The following is an 18,273-nucleotide window of genomic DNA, read 5'->3' as shown; positions in this document are numbered from 1 at the left end:
TGAAATGTGATCATTTGCAGATCTTAGCGAAACACCTGCTATTTCCTCGACTTGGATAACCTTACGGCTTGTTCTTCTTGGTGTTGCATTCACAATGTTGAGGAGTGAAATCTAAATATATATTATATATATATATATATATATATATATATATATATATATATATATATATATATATAGCGCAGCACTGTTGTCAAGAAATCAGGTAGGGTGCAAAAAAGACTCAGCAGGACACGTGACCCGTGTCCCACAACTCCAATAGATACTCCCAAAAAAAATTCAAGGCAGCACTTCTATAGATAGTGAAAAAGTAGAAAGTATATTCATGTGGTGAATGAACTTTCTGCATATATATATATATATATATATATATATATATACACATATACATATACACACACACACATCTATTATATCTATAACACACACACACACACACATATATACATACATATACACACACACACATCTATTATATCTATAACACACACACACATATATATATATATACATACACACACACACACACACACACACACACACACAGTATAGCTATATATTAAGCTAATTGTGAGGTCGGAACACAATGATTATACAGAAACGTGCACAAGCGGTCTTAGATTGCTTCTGCTGGAAAGTTTCTCCTCCTGTGCCAACCCCTGGAAAAGGAAGTGGAAGTTGGCAAGTCGCTCACTTATGACTCCTAGAAGAAGATTGTGGCAAAGGAACTACAAGGAAAAGGGAAGGCTTCGTTCTAATTCTTTATGGGGGTTAAATTCTGCCATATCTTTTGCATATTAGAGTACTTTCAAACACACAGGTTTTTGTGGTGTGGTAGTAGTGCAGCTTTCTGAAAATACCCCAAATCCGAGATCCAGTCCTTGGGACCAGGCTTGGCTGCTTTTATAGAAAACTTATGGCACAGATGACATGACTTACTGATTCAGCACTATTAAAATGTTAGTGAGGAAATTATTGTAGTTTTTGGGTAGTGACACATTTAAGAATTGCAACACTACACACTACAAAGAAAAAACTCATCTAAGGTCAAATGAAACAGAATTCAGCCTACATAGGGTTGTACAGGATTAAAAACATGGCTGTTTTCTTCCAAAAACAGCACCACACTTGTCTACATGTTGTGTGTGGTATTGCAGCTCAGCCCCATTCACTTTAACCCCTTAAGGATGCAGCCTAGTTTTGGCAGAGGCCATTTTTCAAATCTGACATATTTCACTTTATGTGGTAATAACTTCAGAATGCTTATACCAATCCAAGCGATTCTGAGATGGTTTTCTCGTGAGACATTGGGCTTTATGATAGTGGTAAAATTCTGTCGATATATTCAGTGTTTATTTGTGAAAAAGAGCAAAATTTAGAGAAAATTTTGAATAAATAGCATTTTTCTGAATTTAAATGCATTTGCTTGTAAGACAGAGGGTTATACCATCCAAAATAGTTACTAGGCTTCCGTAGGTGGCATAGCCGGAGGCCATTATTAGGCCTCCGTATGCCGTAGCAACCATCGCCGCATGCGATAATGTCGCGGGACATCGATGGTGCTTTAACCCCTAAGAAGCCGCGATCGCTATTGAACGCAGCTTCTAAGGGTTTAATCAGCGTGAACAACGTGATCGGTCCCCACAGAAGGAGCTGCGGCAACTGCTGTACGAGACAGCAGTTGTCACAGCTCATAAAAGTGCCGGCAGGGGGGGGCCAAAGGGCGGTTATTCCCACGACCTACTATTAGGTCACGTAGCGCGAACGCTCTAGTTAGCGTGACCTAATAGTAGGTCATGGAGCGTTAAGGGGTTAATGTAGTTGAGCTGCAATAACAGACAATTCATTGACAGGTGTTGTGCTTTTTCTGGAAGAAAGTAGCCATGTTTTTCTAATCCTGTACATCCCGTTCAAAGGAAGTTTGCACAATTTCCTATGATCAGACATGTCATAGGAGGTCCGGGTACGGCGACTCCCATCGGTCACAAATATGAGGCGGCTGTAGTGGCCTGACAGTGACGACCCCGAGTGAGGCCGCAGCCCTTTTGTTCTAAACATCTCTAACCCCCATCTATACTATACTGTATTCTCGGATATGTGAGAGGATAAGAAGTTGTACACCGTACACAGCACATGCAGAGAAATGCTTCCTAATCAGGACCATTGATGGTTGTAATGGCTGCGAAATCTTGAGGCAGTACTGATTCTTACCTAAAATCCATCTATCCTTACAAAAAACATATTTAGGTAAAAAAATAACTCTTTTAAGCATTTCAAGAGTAGACGTTGTTCACCTGGCACGTGTGTATAGCTACATTCTTAGAATATGACATATGTCTAAGTGACATTGTTTAAAACTGCAAAAATAACATAAGGGCATGTTTACACGGCGCTCAAAAAATACGACGTGTCAGATGCAATAGCATTTTTGTAAAGCGCCTTTTAAAATACGGGTGTTTTTGATGCGTTTCTGATGCATTTTGTGCGTGCTTTTTGGCACGTAATTAGGACTCCCATTGACTATGGGAACATATGGTGTGTTTACTGCACGCATTACGCGCAAAAGAATTTACATCCTGTTCTCCACCAGCAAGTAGAAAATACTCCGGATGAGGCTACATTCCTATGTTATAAAGTATCAAGCATAGGACGAATTAGACGTCTTGAAGATTGTGCAGAAAAAGAGTTAAGTGCGGCAACAGTCTTTCTATCCAATTCATTAGCTGAATGCAAATATGCTCAACCGCGGATCAATAGATCTGTGACCCGCGTCTTCTACAAGCAGCAGAGCAAATGAGCAGCTCCAGATCTTCGGACCGAAGCAGCCAGCAGAGTACACACTCTAATATCCAATCACACCAAATGTAAAATAACACAATGCACCATTATGTGACAGTGCCTGAAAAAGACGGCGGCTCACCGATAATATAAAAATGCTTAAATAACGGAACATTGGACACGCTCAAACTCAAAAACGGTGGTGTGGTTGTGATGGTGAGGGGTTTGGTTGTGAGGAGGAGGCTTCATACCAACAGTTTTACATGCATTGTCCATTGGACATGGACGGCTTACAATCATTGAGGGAACAATGCAATCAAAAGGAGAATGAATAGGGGCTATTAGCCTGTTTACAGGGGCTATTAGCCTGTTTACAGCGTAGCCCCTCATGGTAACACGGCGCCCCCCCCCCCTTTTTCCTCCGGTTTTCCTTCAGTTCCTTTTATGGTGATTAGTTAAAGGTCATTTGGTTTAACCCTCTTTTTCCCCTATTTTTACTTGGTACTTACCTGTATGAGGTCAAGTTCAGATCAGTGGTGCCCCACCCACTTGGTCTTGGCACGCACAGGTTCTGGAAAATTCCTATGTGGCGGGAAAATCTGGTGTTTTCATTGGTTCCCTTTGGTAAAAAGGCGGGAATTTTGAATATATATTCCCAGGTTTTGGAGTGGTCTGCTGCCCGTCCGAGTTGGATGAAGAAGAGGATCATCGCCCCGCCCCCCCTCCCTTTTATTGTCACGGTATATTGTTAGTGGGGGGGTTAGTCGCCCAGTTTATGGGTGGACAAGGTCATGAATTATTGGTATAATATTTATTGGTTTTTAATATTTATTTAAATATTTGGTATTTATTACAAGTTTAATATTTATTTATTCTATTTATTATGTAACCCCTTAATAAATACCGCGGCCATTTTATTCCATCTGCATTGTCTCTTGGTCTTTATTTATTAATTACGTTTTTAGTATGTGTGTTTGGAAGGTTGGGTGGCACTTGTGTTACCATGTAAGGGCAGAAATAGGAATAGACATTGGGTGTTGCAACAAGATAATGACCCAAAGCACACAAGTAAATCAACTAAAGAATGGTTGAAAAAGAAAATTTGTGTTTTGCAATGTTAAAGTCCTGACCTTAAAGAGGCTCTGTCACCACATTATAAGTGGCCTATGTTGTACATGATGTGATCGGCGCTGTAATGTAGATTACAGCAGTGTTTTTTATGTGGCTGCACATAGTGATATAGCTATATCGCTACGTGCAGAGTAAATGAATGGGGAGAAGTGTATGACGCTGATTGGTCAGCGTCATACACTTCTCTCCACAACGCCCACTTGGTCATATAGTAAAACACGCCCAGTTGTCCATTGAGAAACTCATTAGCATAAAGCTAATATAGGTCATAACTCCGTCAAAAATGAACGTTTTTCTAAATAAAAAACACTGCTGTTATCTACATTACAGCGCCGATCTCCTTATGTACAATATAGGCCACTTGTAATGTGGTGACATTAACCTTCGTGAGATGCCGTGGCATAACCGGAAGAGGACCGTGCACACAAGACATCCCAGAAATATTGATGAACTAAAATACATTTGCAGGGGGAATGGTCCAAAATTCCTCCTCAATCTTGTACAAAACTTATTTGCAGCTACAGGAAAGGTTCGGTGAAGGTGATTGCTGCTGAAGGTGGATCTACAGGTTATTAAATCCAGGGTTCACTTACTTTTCCCTGCACTAGGGATGTTTATTCAATGTGTTCAATAGAAGACATGAACAGTGCAACGATTTGTGAGTTATTAGTTTAGTTGGATTGTGTTTGTCTATAATTATGACTTAGATAACAAACAGAAAACATTTTATTAGCAATCAATACCAAAATCCAGGGAATTCAAAGGGATCACTAACTTTTTTTGCAATTGTATAACTGTAAATCTAGGCAAAGTTACATGTACAGTTATGAAGTCCTGAATGACAACTAAGACTAACGCCAGCCAATCCCACCGATTTCAGCAGGATCGGCCAACCGTCTAATTTATATTCGACAGATGTCGGGGGATGGGATGACATTCAACATGCCCAAACCTTAGTTCTCAAGGGAGATAAGCCGCTAAAGGTGTCTGGCAGCAGCTCATTCCCCTTAACAGAAGCAATACATTAGTATTGCAGTATATCGTGCAAGCGATCTAACGATCGCTGGCTGAAGTCCCCTAGGGGGACTAATAAAAAAAAAAGTTAAAACTAGTATGTAAAAAAAAAATTAAAATTAAAAGCTCAAAAAACTCCCCTTTTCCCATTTTCCCCCTAGAGCATAGTAAAAAAATAAATAAACATAATTTGCATCGCCACGTCCGTAAAAGCCTGAACTATTACATCATTATTTAACCCCGCACGGTGAACGCCGTGAAAAAAAAAAAAAATTGTAAACGCCAGAATGACTATTTTTTGGTCACCTCCTACAAAAAATGAAACAAAAAGTGATCAAAACGTCGCATGTACACCAAAATTATATTATTAAAAAGTACAGCTTATCCCGCAAAAAATAAGCCCTCATACCACTTAACGGACGGAAAAATAAAAAAGTTATGGCTCTCGGAATTTGGCGACACAAAATAAATTTTCTTTTTTACACTTAGGTTTTTACTTGTAAAAGTAGTAAAATATAGGAAAAAAAACTATATATATATATATATTTGGTATCGCCGTAATCGTATTGACCTACAGAATACAGTTAACATGTTGTTTTAATTGCAGTGAATTCCATAAAAACGACACGCAAAAAACAAAATGGAGGAATCGCTGGTTTTTTTTCATTTTCTACCCCACAAATAATTTTTCCCCCGTTTCCTAGTACATTATATGGCACAATAAATGGTGCTACGAAAAACTACAACTCGTCCCGCAAAAATCAAGCTCTCATAGGACTATAATCGACGGAAAAGAAGAAGTTATGGCTTTTGGAATGTAGGGAGGACAAAATTACAATTCAAATCTGAAAAAGGGCTGCGGCGGGAAGGGGGTATGCCATATCCCGTGTACATGCCATAAATGTTTATGTTGGGGAATAACCCTTTAATATTCAATGTTTTAATGTTACTGAGGACAGCAATACCACGGCCTGCATCTACCTCAGTTCAGGCGTCCACTTCCAGAACACTGAAGCCCTATAGCCATGCTAATAACAATGAAGAAAGTATGATTATCAGAGACACATTGCTTAGGAGAAAATCTGCTTCTGACCTAGCCTTGCTCCTTAATATGTGCTCCACAGAGACATTCCCTCCTTGTTACAATAAGCAGGATTAGACCAATACTTACAAAGACTCACATACATCGCCAGAGATGGTGGGGAGGTTATTTAGGTCATTGAAAAGTGCACCTCTAAAATACACCCACACAAATCTGGACAATTCACCTTCCACATCAATGGATAGACCATACTAATCAGCTTGCAAAGGAAAAGATTTACAAACTAAGCAAACTATAGATTGTAGACAAAGCCCACAGACCGAAAGTGAAGTTAAAGATTAGAAGTCTGGCCCCGGTTCCTTATATAAAGCTGGCCATAAACTAGAGATTTCAGGCGGCTGCTTCCTGAATGCCTTGTCATTCACGGTTGGTCTGTGAAGGTTGTGGCGCTGGACGACAATGCTATAAATTAAGTCTGAAGAGCTCCATATGGTCACTTGATCTGGAGTCGTATTGCATGCTCTACTACAGAACATGAATCAATTTAATTGGTTATAAAAAGGAAAGGGTAAATGAAAGGCACAATAATAGTAAAAATAATAACAGTTCTGATAAATCCAGAATGAAATATGGTTGAAGCTAGACTAGAATAGTTCTGTATCCATGGGATCAATGTGCTGAGCTGTGCAGTCCAAAAACAGGAATACCCATTTTATTTTAAATATAAGAGTCAGGTTTGGGATGGCTTACCAAGGGATCCTCCAGAAAAGTTGGCCATAAACATAAGATAGCTACCATAGGATAAGCTGCTGCCAAACATCTCTTACACCGATTATCACCAGAGGAACAACTGATCGAAATGCTGAAACACAACACATCTGATCCATGTTTCTCCCAAAGGTAGACGTTGGGGGGCATTCAGGCTGCACCCATACACATTAAAATTATCATGAGGTCTGTACGAGGACAACCCTATCAGTAGCTGACTTTGGAGCAGATACGTTTTTTCCTATTCGTTCCTAGCAATGAAATGCCCCGTGTTTAATGCGCGTACTAGTTCTGTATACCTCGAGGGTGGCAGGACCAATGTCCACCATAGACTAGACTAGCGGGAGTTGTGGAGTGGATAATTGAAATGTACCAAGTGTCTCAATGATGAACTGTAATTTCTTTATTTGACATGCATGTGAATATGCTTTATAGCAGCCACCTGGCATTGGGTGGTGCCTAGTTTTTAAAAAAAAAAATTGAGTCAATAAACCCAAAATCAAATGACACTGCAATCTCTTCTTGGCAGACACTTTAGAAAGAACCTGAAGACTACAAACAGTCAGAATAAATCAACCACTTTGCGTGTTAATAGCATGATACCTTGCATCCTGCTTGCGGCCGGGGCTTCATGAGTGGAGTTGCGGTACAAAGTTCAATAGCTTCTGGCTCACGGAAGATTACAGCTGGGAGAGGCTCTTTACGAAGGGTTAACACGTTCAGCTTTGACTTTATCATGGTCTGGAAGTGCTATGAAGAGAACCAGAAGTAGTTAACACGAGGCTTGGATTAGGGGCAAACAACTAAGAAAATGAAGCCCTGAATAAGCTTCTTAAGTAAACAATAGTCCCCTTCAAACAGTCTTATTGGGCACTTACCATGATGTGATAACCAATGCACAGAAAAAATAAACAGGAACATGTGGCTTTCTTATGCAAGCAAAGGATCTATTCATAGGGAGCACATAAGAATTACATTAGGTAAACCGTACAAAAAACATTTCTGCTAATGCAAACGGAGCTCAAAGACTTCTTCACCAAAGTCCAGATTTACCGTAGATGGCAATGATAAACAATTACATATTAACCATTTATTTCAAGGCCAACCGTGATGAAGAATTCGGGGTTTTACAAATGTCATATGATCGTGGCTCAAGTTTGTTATTAAGCAATCCACCTCCAAAGTCTTCATTTTATATGCTCCGGCTCCTAGAATTTTGCTCAACAGATGTATAAATCCATAAAAACGGCTTATAACAGCATGTACCTTACCCCATCAATGCAGGCACGTTATAGTAAACCCGTCATCTGTTCACAATAAGGAAAGTAGCATGCAACTGTATATCCAAGGTGCAATTCATTACTCTAACAACTGCTCTCTGTTTGATGTCGGCTATTAAAGGCTTCTGGTTTGAAGATAAAATGTTGAAATATTATGTTGTATTTTTAAACTGGGAGACATTAAACAGAGATTAAGGCTATGTTCACACGGAGTATTTTGCAGGCAGAATTTCTGCCTCAAAATTCAGTTTGGAAGTTTGAGGAAAATTTTCCTGCCCCTGCACGCAGATTTTCGCTGCGTTTTTCGCCCGCGGCGGGCATAAAACGCCGCGAAATATGCTTTCTCTGCCTCCCATTGAAGTCAATGGGAGGTAAGAGGTGGAAACGCCCGAAGATAGGGCATGTCGCTTCTTTCTCCCGCGAGCCGGTTTTACCTCTCGCGGGAGAAAACCGCCCCCACCTCCCATTGAAATCGACGGGAGGCATTTCCGGGCCGCTTTTTTACGAGCTTTTTGGCGCGGTTTCCGCGCCAAAATCTCTGTGTGAATTTAGCCTAAAGTTGCTGTCCGGGTGTATGAAAATGGATTTTCCAAACCAATTATCGAATTCTTAGTTAATAGAGGGGGTCCGTTGATTTGGAACTCCATCAACTAGCAGGATAAAAGATCGGCTACAATAACCGCCCCTCTGCTGGCCATACACATTAGATGTATGTTGTCAAACTGGCCGATTTCAGTGGGACCAGCCGGCCATCTAATATGTATGGCAGCGTCCCGACTCTCCTCCAACGGCAGTTGTTGGGGAGGGAAGGGTCGGGCATGTTGAATTTCAACATGCTCGATCCTTTTGTTTGTTATTAGATAACCAAGTGTGCATGTGCATGGGGTAGTCGGGGTAAAATCTTGTTCGGCCAGCAGCTATCTAAAATGTATGGCCAGCCTTAGGAAGAACCGACAAATCCAAGCATTCCATAGCCAGACCATTGATTTCAATGGGAACAGAGTAATACTTCATTTACAATGAGGTGGTGTTGCTGAAGAATTAAACACTTGCTACTGGGTTACATAAAAATTACAGCTGATCGCTGCGGATCCCATCATTTTTGAGGAACCCGTTGAACAGGGAAGGATCCTAAAAAGCAGACAACCCCTTTAAAGTTTTTCTTTTGTTTGGAGTCACGTTACATATTATATTAGGGAATAACAGTTTTACCAGCTCTCTAATATAATGTTATTATCAGATTTGTTACTTTTACAAGAAGAAGAACTTTTTGATAACACTGCATGGAAATCAAATTTTTCACAACTACCTTATAGGTAGTGATCGCAGGATACCGTTGCTGTTTATGGCAGTCTGTAATCTGTGATTGGCTTGCAGAGGCAGTCACATTCTGCTTGGAGCTGTCCTTTTTACAGAATACAGGGTGCTGTATGGACTACCACCTGCTACTTAATACCAGAATTGCTATTGGATGCAAAGGGAGCAACAGCAATAGTAACATTATACCAGGGAAATGCTCATAATGCAATTACATAATATCTAAAGTGGGGTCAAACTAGAACTGTTGGCACTGGGAAGCAGGTATTCTGGTCCTATTCCAGTGTTCATAATGCGATCTGCTAATGGAGATCTTAAAATAAACTCCGTTCTTCTGGCTCCGTTCTTTATTCCTAAAAATAACAAATACTCAAACAGCAAAAACGCACAAAAAAATTCTACCGTCATCATTACACAACAACTAGAGGACAACAATAACGGGACATTTATTACCGGCCTCTTATATGAATGGATTGCAGATTAAAGTTATTATCCCATTATAACTGTGCCTCATGAAAGGTGACTCAGGGTTTAGGAAGTATGGAAACCTCATTATACAGATTTTTATGTCTTGACAGTAAAATGAAATACAGGCGCCTAAAAGTAAAAATGGCAGGAGCTCCCTGGAATATGGACAAGATCCCACAATGATCGCTGGCCAATGAAGTAAGAAAATAACAAAAAAACAAAAAAAACTTACAGGCTGCATTCATCTTATGTGCATTACTTCTGTACCTACCTACTAAAATAAAAAGAAATAAAAAAGGAATAGTGAGGAAATCCGGACAGATTAACACTCACTCTCTTACCGTTAACAGGATCTCGGCACAGTATAACACATACTAGACTAATATAAAGAAACAGTAGCGTATAAGCGCCGCCAAAAAGTGGTGGGAATTAACCGTCAATCTCATTAAAATTCACAATGCTTAATCTACAAAACGTGTTGTGTGCTATAGCCACCTAACAAACCAGATTGGGGGCTATAAATAGTGGCATTCATGCTGAGCCCAATAGTGTAGCGCCCCAAAGGGTTGTCACTTTCTATTGGTTTACACAGATGTGAATTGAAATAGAGAGGTCCTAGATTGATTGAAATACCCAACCAGGATAAAGCCGCCCATTGGCCTTAGGCCGGATTCACATGAACTAGTGCAAACTCGTCACACGGATGTATACTACGGTCGTCTGAATTCAGCAGCAATTCGGTTGGTGACAAAAAAAACAAAACTTTTTGGACTGTGACGTGTGAACCCAGCCTTATAAATTTTTTTCAAAAAGAGAAGCGGCGCCAGAAGTATCTGACGGTGACTTGTCCTGCTGTGGTTATATTTATAGTAGAGTCAGGGTAGCTAAATGGTCATCTGGTATACCTATGGTTGCTTTGGTTTAGAGGGTCGTGTCTTGTTGCTAAAGTACATTTTATGTCAGGACCATAAAAAGGAGAAAATGTCTAATGCTAATTACATGTATTTAAGTATATAGCGCATTTTACACATTATAAAAAGCACTTTTTAGTAAATAATATATGAGCTGAAACGAGTGTATCTGCGACGGAGAGCAGTCGGCAACGGTCAGGATGCGGGAGAAAGTGGGAGAGATAAGAAAGGTTTTTTAATAGTCACAGCAGCTCCATGAAGACATTAGCGAACATAGAAACAATGCGTTAACCAGCCCCGGAGAGCAGGCCCCGAGAAGGACCTGGCAGACCAAGAGAGATAGGAGCAGAGGAGCCAGCACTAAAAGAGAACTTGCCGAGATATACAAGCATGCTGCTCTTAGGCCATGTTCACACGTTGAGGATTGGATGAGGATTTAGGCGCAGATTCTCATCATATCCGCTGAAATTCTGCATCCAATTAAAGAAAATTAGGTTTCTGTAATCCCATTCATAGATTCCAGAAAAAATAAGTGCGGAATAATAAATCTGCTGGAGTTTAAAATCTGCAGCGTGCTTAATATTGGCGCAGATTTCGATCTGAAAAGCCACAGATTAGCTCCACTGAATTACAATGTGACCAGTCTCCAGACTGCATCAGAAATGAGTTGCAGCCTCAGATTTCTGCCACAGATTTTCTGAAAAATCCACAGCCCCCGTGTGAGTTTACCCTTTACATCGCTCTATTGTTACAAGCCCAGGAGGCATTAAAATGTAGACGTCCCTATTCTATAGTTAGGAGTATCTGGCTCCAATTCTCATCCGTGTAAATTCCTGCGGAGTTCTGTAGGGCATCAATTACATATATTTGTAACAGCACAGAGGAAAACATAGCAGGATATTGATAATTAGAGAACGAGGACATCTACATATAGGTTAAATGTAACATCTGTGAGTGTATATATAGAGAAGTGAAATACTTTAGAACAGAAATTAATCCAACGTATTTGTTCACATTTTTTGGTTGTCCAAATTAACGTTCAGCCATTTTCCTGGTCGAATGGGCATGTTATTTCTATGGAGGGAAAACCAGACACTTCTAATGTCACTTAGGCCTGCTTCACAAAACGTTAGCGTCCTACATTTCTCAGGGACGTCGGGACAGCTCCCGATATACACTATAAACATGTCCATAGGGCTTCGTTAGCCCGAGGAAACATAAAAGAGTGTCCTATTGGTCTCCGTTGGGCTGGTATACATCAGTATACCTTTGTTTTTGGAGGATGGAATAGCATAGTAGACTATGCTATTTCATCCTGAAGGATCGAGAAAAAAAAAACGTATACTGAGCAGTATAGGTTTTTTTTAACATGAGTGGCTAAGGGCAACAAATGCCACTGTATGGCATCAGTAACAAGTATACGTTAAATGCATACGTCGGAAAACTTCCATCATCACTATACATTTATAAAAGGTGATGTCAGGAGTGCTCGGGCAAAGCATCAGAAGCGCTCTGCCTACAGACTTCGGGCCTGGGGAAGCTTCTGAAATCATTGTCCATATATAGACAGTTACTTCAAGGACTTCTCAGGGGACAGAATCCCCAGCCAGAGCGCTGCCAAAACTCTGGCTGGAAACTCCACCATCGCAACGCTCCTGACGTCACTGTCCATATGGACAGCAACTTCAGGGGCTTCTCCAGGGCCAGAATGCTTTGCCAAAGCGAATGCGATGCTCTGGCCGGGAACTCCGGCATTGTAGCTCCCGACGTCACTGGCCATACATGGACAAGGGCACAGCTCTTCACCTATCCCACAGGATGCCTATCCCACGTTACAGCCTTTCGTCGAATCTATACATCCGGAGTCCTCTCGACAAATACCTCCGACGGAAGGAAAAAACGTGATTTGAAGGAGGCCTTACCACAGGGGAAACAAAGGATAACAAAAAGGTAAAAGTTCAAACTGTCTAATCCTTGTTTCAGGAGAACACTCAGGCTGTCCCAACAGACATGAGATTGCTGATGGATCTAGTTCATTTGGCAAGATCCCCTGACAAAAAGATCATGTCTATGGCCAGTTTAAAAAAAATAAAAATTTCATATTGCTGTTTCTAGAATGTAAATACTGGCAGTTTAATAATGCCCTCGCTGTATCCTATGCATAATATATGCACAACTGTTCACATTAAACTCCATTTCTGCACTCCCTAACCTGTCACAGTAACGTATGATCAGTTCCTTCCAAACCACCAGTTTTCAGTGAAAACTGCATTTATGCAAGGAGAGGCGTGAAAATCAGAGCGTCCTTCTAACACATTCAGTAGACAAGAAATCACCCTGTTCATAATGGGAATGCTGCCAGGTATGTCCAGGATTAATGCAGACAGCTTGTGTAACTCCTTATGAAAATTCTTTACAGCATAGGTTTAGGTAGAAGAGGAATGGGGGGGGGGGGGGGGGTCTTACTTGCATTCAACACATCTTAGCTAAAGCTCCAGAAGAGAATTGCTTAACTAGGAATGGGATTGATTTTTTTTTGTTTTCTTGCAGCTAAAGAAACACTGAGGTTTGGCTCCCGGAGTGGGCCGAAGGTAGGGAATAGGACAGTTGGAGGAGATCTCTGCAGCCATACCGGCTCAGCATATATGACATGGTATATAGGTATAAGCAAAGGGGGCATAGTGCAAAGGCATATACAAAAGGGTAGGAGGAATGGGTTATGGGGGTCAACACCGCCCCTCTCTCCTGAGAATAGGCAGCTTGTGCGGAGATGAACACATTGTTGCGGTCATATTTATAAGAGCTTTATTATGAGGGCATAGACAGTATGTGGCAAGTGCATGTGTGTATTATTGATTTCCGACAAGACTTGAGTTTTATCAATTGGAGTGTCATATATATTGAAAAACAAGGGGAATTTATTAATCTTTCTATGGCAGTTAACTGGCAAAAAAATAAAAAAGTTGCAAAAGGCTCAATAGTCGAAATTTGTAATGAAAATTGTGACTTTCGGGCATTTTACGCCACCATCGCTACTTTGAAAAAAGGGGGCAAGGCTTAATATACGCCTAACTGGTGTACATATCAATATGTGGGGCATAGCAAGGTGGAGGCCCATGTCATGCCCCATTCCTTGGCCCTCCTGATCAGCCCACTACCCTCTCAATGCAGGCCGCCGCTCACACAAGGTACGGAGGCCGGGCAGTGTCAGGATGTTTTACGCGTTGCAGCAGTAAGGATGTAGAGTGCTGCGTCGCATATAAGGCCCTGACGCTGCCTCAGTACCTTGTATGAGCTGCGGCCTGCAGTAAGTGCCTGAGGGTACCTGGTGGGGAGAATTCCAAAACAGTGAGGTAAATATACATAGTTTTATTTTACATCCAATTGGTGTGGGGGGGGGGGGGGAATGGGGCCGCAGCAGAATTCGATGCGACTGATTGTTACACTACAGTTGTGGCGCCCGGCCAGCCGAAAGATGCAACACATTTTTTAAGAGGCATTTGCATTTTAATAAATATGTCCCATCTTTCTCCAGGGCACTGTTTATTAAAACTGGTGAATTATATTACGGTATTAATAAATCTCCCCGATGGTGTATATATAGTAGGGATGTCACGATACCAGAATCTGGACTTCGATAGCAATACTTTGTGTAATATTGCGATACCAAAACGATACTTTTGCCAACAATAATAATAATAAAAAGTTCTTCCATTTTCTGATGTGAGGCGCGTGGTGTGATGAATTTTGAACCTCAGTGCACCTCACATTAATAGTAATTAAACCCCATCATGTTCCTCAGTCATAATGGACAACATTGGGTTAATGTGGGAGGAACATGATGGGGTTAATTACTATTAATGTGAGGCACATGGAGGTTCAAAATTCATATTACCTCATGTCTCACATTAAGGCCTTATGTACACGTACCAATGTAATTCAATGTGGCCGTTCACACAGCCGTTGTTTCAACGGACCGTGCGAAGGGCCCATGAGAAAATAGGACATGTCCTATTTTTTTCACGCATCACACCATAGACTCATCTATGGGGGATGCGAGACATCACGTCCCGCAGCACAGAGCACGGATGCACCTCGGACGTGAAGAACTGCCGTTTTACACGTCCAAGATGCGCCACGCTCGTGTAAATAAGGCCTAATAAGTGAAAGAAAGCAGTTTTTTATTTTATAACAGCGGAAACATGAATGACCCTATAAATGTGTTATTGCGGTCGTGACAATACCGAATGTGTATATTTTATGTATCGAGACTCATTTTAATTTTTATTGTAATGTGTGTTTTTTTTTATTATTTAACTTTACTTTATTTATTTTTAAACATTAACATACTGGCATATGTCTATATACTGATAGTACACAGGCAGTTGTTAGGACATACCTCAGTATGCCCTAACAGGAAATATGGTCATATGAAATCATGGAAATATGGTCAGACAGCCCTGGGGTCCTTCAATGGACCCTGGGCTGTCTGCCCATATATGGTATGGCCCTCAATCGCGTCACAGGAATTCCCTGTAACGCTATCCAAAGGGCACCCCCCCCCCTTCTCATTTACCTCTTGAATGCTGCGGTCAGCTTTGATCGCAGCATTCAGGAGAATAGTGGCGGATATAGGTTTAGAAAATATAGTTTGTAATTGGATTGAGAATTGGCTCAAGGACCGTATCCAGAGAGTTGTGGTCAATGATTCCTACTCTGAATGGTCCCCGGTAATAAGTGGTGTACCCCAGGGTTCAGTGCTGGGACCACTATTATTCAACTTATTTATTAATGATATAGAGGATGGGATTAATAGCACTATTTCTATTTTTGCAGATGACACCAAGCTATGTAATATAGTTCAGTCTATGGAAGATGTTCATGAATTGCAGGCAGATTTAAACAAACTAAGTGTTTGGGCGTCCACTTGGCAGATGAAGTTTAATGTAGATAAATGTAAAGTTATGCATCTGGGTACCAACAACCTGCATGCATCATATGTCCTAGGGGAGCTACACTGGCGGATTCACTTGTTGAGAAGGATCTGGGTGTTCTTGTAAATCATAAACTCAATAACAGCATGCAGTGTCAATCAGCTGCTTCAAAGGCCAGCAGGATATTGTCGTGTATTAAAAGAGGCATGGACTCACGGGACAGGGATGTAATATTACCACTTTACAAAGCATTAGTGAGGCCTCATCTAGAATATGCAGTTCAGTTCTGGGCTCCAGTTCATAGAAAGGATGCCCTGGAGTTGGAAAAAATACAAAGAAGAGCAACGAAACTAATTAGGGGCTTGGAGAATTTAAGTTATGAGGAAAGATTGAAAGAATTAAACCTATTTAGCCTTGAAAAAAGACGACTAAGGGGGGACATGATTAACTTATATAAATATATTAATGGCACATACAAAAAATATGGTGAAATCCTGTTCCATGTAAAACCCACTCAAAAAACAAGGGGGCACTCCCTCCGTCTGGAGAAAAAAAGGTTCAAGCTGCAGAGGCGACAAGCCTTCTTTACCGTGAGAACGGTGAATTTATGGAATAGCCTACCGCAGGAGCTGGTCACAGCAGGGACAGTAGATGGCTTTAAAAAAGGGTTAGATAATTTCCTAGAACAAAAAAATATTAGCTCCTATGTGTAGAAATTTTTCCTTCCCTTTTCCCGTCCCTTGGTTGAACTTGATGGACATGTGTCTTTTTTCAGCCGTACTAACTATGTAACTATATGAGAGGTTTCTCTGATCTCCGCCGCTCGGCTGCAGCTGTGTAATACAGCCATCTTTTTCTGGCTAGCTCAAAAAAAAATCACCTAGTGGGAAAAAGAAGCGTCAGACTCCCATTGAATAGGAGGAGGCGGTATTTTGCGGTGGAATCCCCTGCAAAAATTGCGCCGTGTGAACAGGGCTTAAAGGAACAGTGTCATCACAAATTTATTTTTCATATGTTAAAGATGTTAGTGCTTTATTAAAAAAGTTTATATTTATTTGTGTGTTTGTGTTTTACTTTTTCTTATTTTTACACTTTCTTCCCTATGGGGGCTGCCATTTTTTGTTCCATTTCTGTATGTGTCGATTAACGACACATACAGACATGGAATACGGCAGCCACAGTCCCATAGGGACTGCGAACGGCTCCCGTCCCATCCACTTCTGTGTACGCCGTCTGTGTGGGAACTGCGCATGCGCCGCTCCCACACAGTCCAATTTGAAATTGGCGCCGTCCGGCGCCATTTTCCTGTGGACCGGAAGTCGCGGCCGGACAGTAAGATTACTACTTCCGGTCGCGGCTTCCGGACTTGTGCACTTGGACCGGCGGCAGCAGACGGAGCGGACGGGCCCGCGGCGGCAGGAGCAGGTAAGAGATTTCAATGTATGTTCGTGTTTGTGTACGTTTACTACTGTATGTTAACCTTCTACACTGTGTGTTAGCTCAAAAAATGGCGACACACAGTGTAGGAGGTTAGACCGTTCAAACCCCTCGTTTATCCCGGCACTAGCCAGGATAAAGGAGGGGGGGATGCTGAGAGCTCACTAGAGCGAGGGCTTTTTACCCAATTTTGCAATGCTGCAATTTTGGGAATAGCTCCATCTAGTGACCAGCAATGGGAAATATTATAAATTAGAATCTAATTTATAATATTTCCTGACTCGTGAAAAAAATAAAAAAAAATTGAACAATGTTTAATCACCCACACACTAAATGTTTAATTAAAAAAAAAAAAACAACATGTTTTTCTGGCAACACATTCCCTTTAAAAGGGTTTTCCAGGCAATAAAAAATTATGGCTTATCCTCAGGATAGGCCATCAATAGCTGATGGGTCGAGGTCTGACTCCCAGGACCCCCGTCGATCAGCTGCTTTGATGGGGCCGCATCGCTCGTACAAGCGCTGCTTCCCCTTCATTTCTACTTGCTCACTGTTAATCTTCGACACGCATTTGGTGGCGATTCACAGGTATTGCAGCCTTTTCTCTCATTCACTTCAATAGGAGAAAAGGCTGCAAAAACTGTGAATCGCCGCTACATCCATGTTGATGATTCAAAGTGAGCAAGAAATGAAGGGGAAACCGCACTCATACGAGAACTGCGGCCCCTTCAAAACAGCTGATTGGTGGGGTCCCGGGAGTTGGACCCCGACCCATCAGCTATTGATGGCCTATCCTGAGTGGACGGCTCTATAAATTTTTATGGGACTTCCGTTAACAACCAAGCCCGATTGCTTGACCGATACCGTAACTCCTATAGAAATGAATAGAGAGAGGCAGAAGGCAGAACTGGGGTTGGCGGACTTACTTTCCTGAGACAGGTGCGGATCCCAGAGCTTGGACCCTGCGTTTATGGGAGTGCTTAATTGGGAATACCCCTCTAAGTGGAGACACAAGATATACTGTGTAAATATGTCCAACTCCTATGAAGTCCCTTTCTTTCCTCTTCACGTCGACTTTGTGTAGAATTACAGTTTTGTCCTACTTATTAAGTGCACACATCAGTCTGTTAGTGATAATACGCTCAGGTGATGTCATATCTGGATCTTCTATCTCATCAACATAAAGTTATGCA

At 41.4% G+C, this 18,273-nt stretch overlaps 1 protein-coding gene across 2 annotated transcripts in view; it reads right to left on the bottom strand.

The window, feature by feature from the left end:
- PID1 (phosphotyrosine interaction domain containing 1) overlaps positions 1-18,273 on the bottom strand; it is a 60,212-nt gene that overhangs the window by 23,896 nt on the left and 18,043 nt on the right. For both annotated transcript variants that reach the window (XM_075861266.1, XM_075861265.1), the window contains exon 2: positions 7,337-7,483. In XM_075861266.1, the coding sequence (XP_075717381.1) occupies positions 7,337-7,471 (135 nt within the window). In that variant the 5' untranslated portion in view covers positions 7,472-7,483. The remainder of the gene's footprint in view (positions 1-7,336; positions 7,484-18,273) is intronic.

The sequence above is a fragment of the Rhinoderma darwinii genome, chromosome 4 (genome assembly GCF_050947455.1).
Source record: "Rhinoderma darwinii isolate aRhiDar2 chromosome 4, aRhiDar2.hap1, whole genome shotgun sequence".
Lineage (NCBI taxonomy): Eukaryota > Metazoa > Chordata > Amphibia > Anura > Rhinodermatidae > Rhinoderma > Rhinoderma darwinii.
Note: the sequence above shows the minus strand (reverse complement) of the source record. Positions and strands in the feature narration are given on the sequence as shown.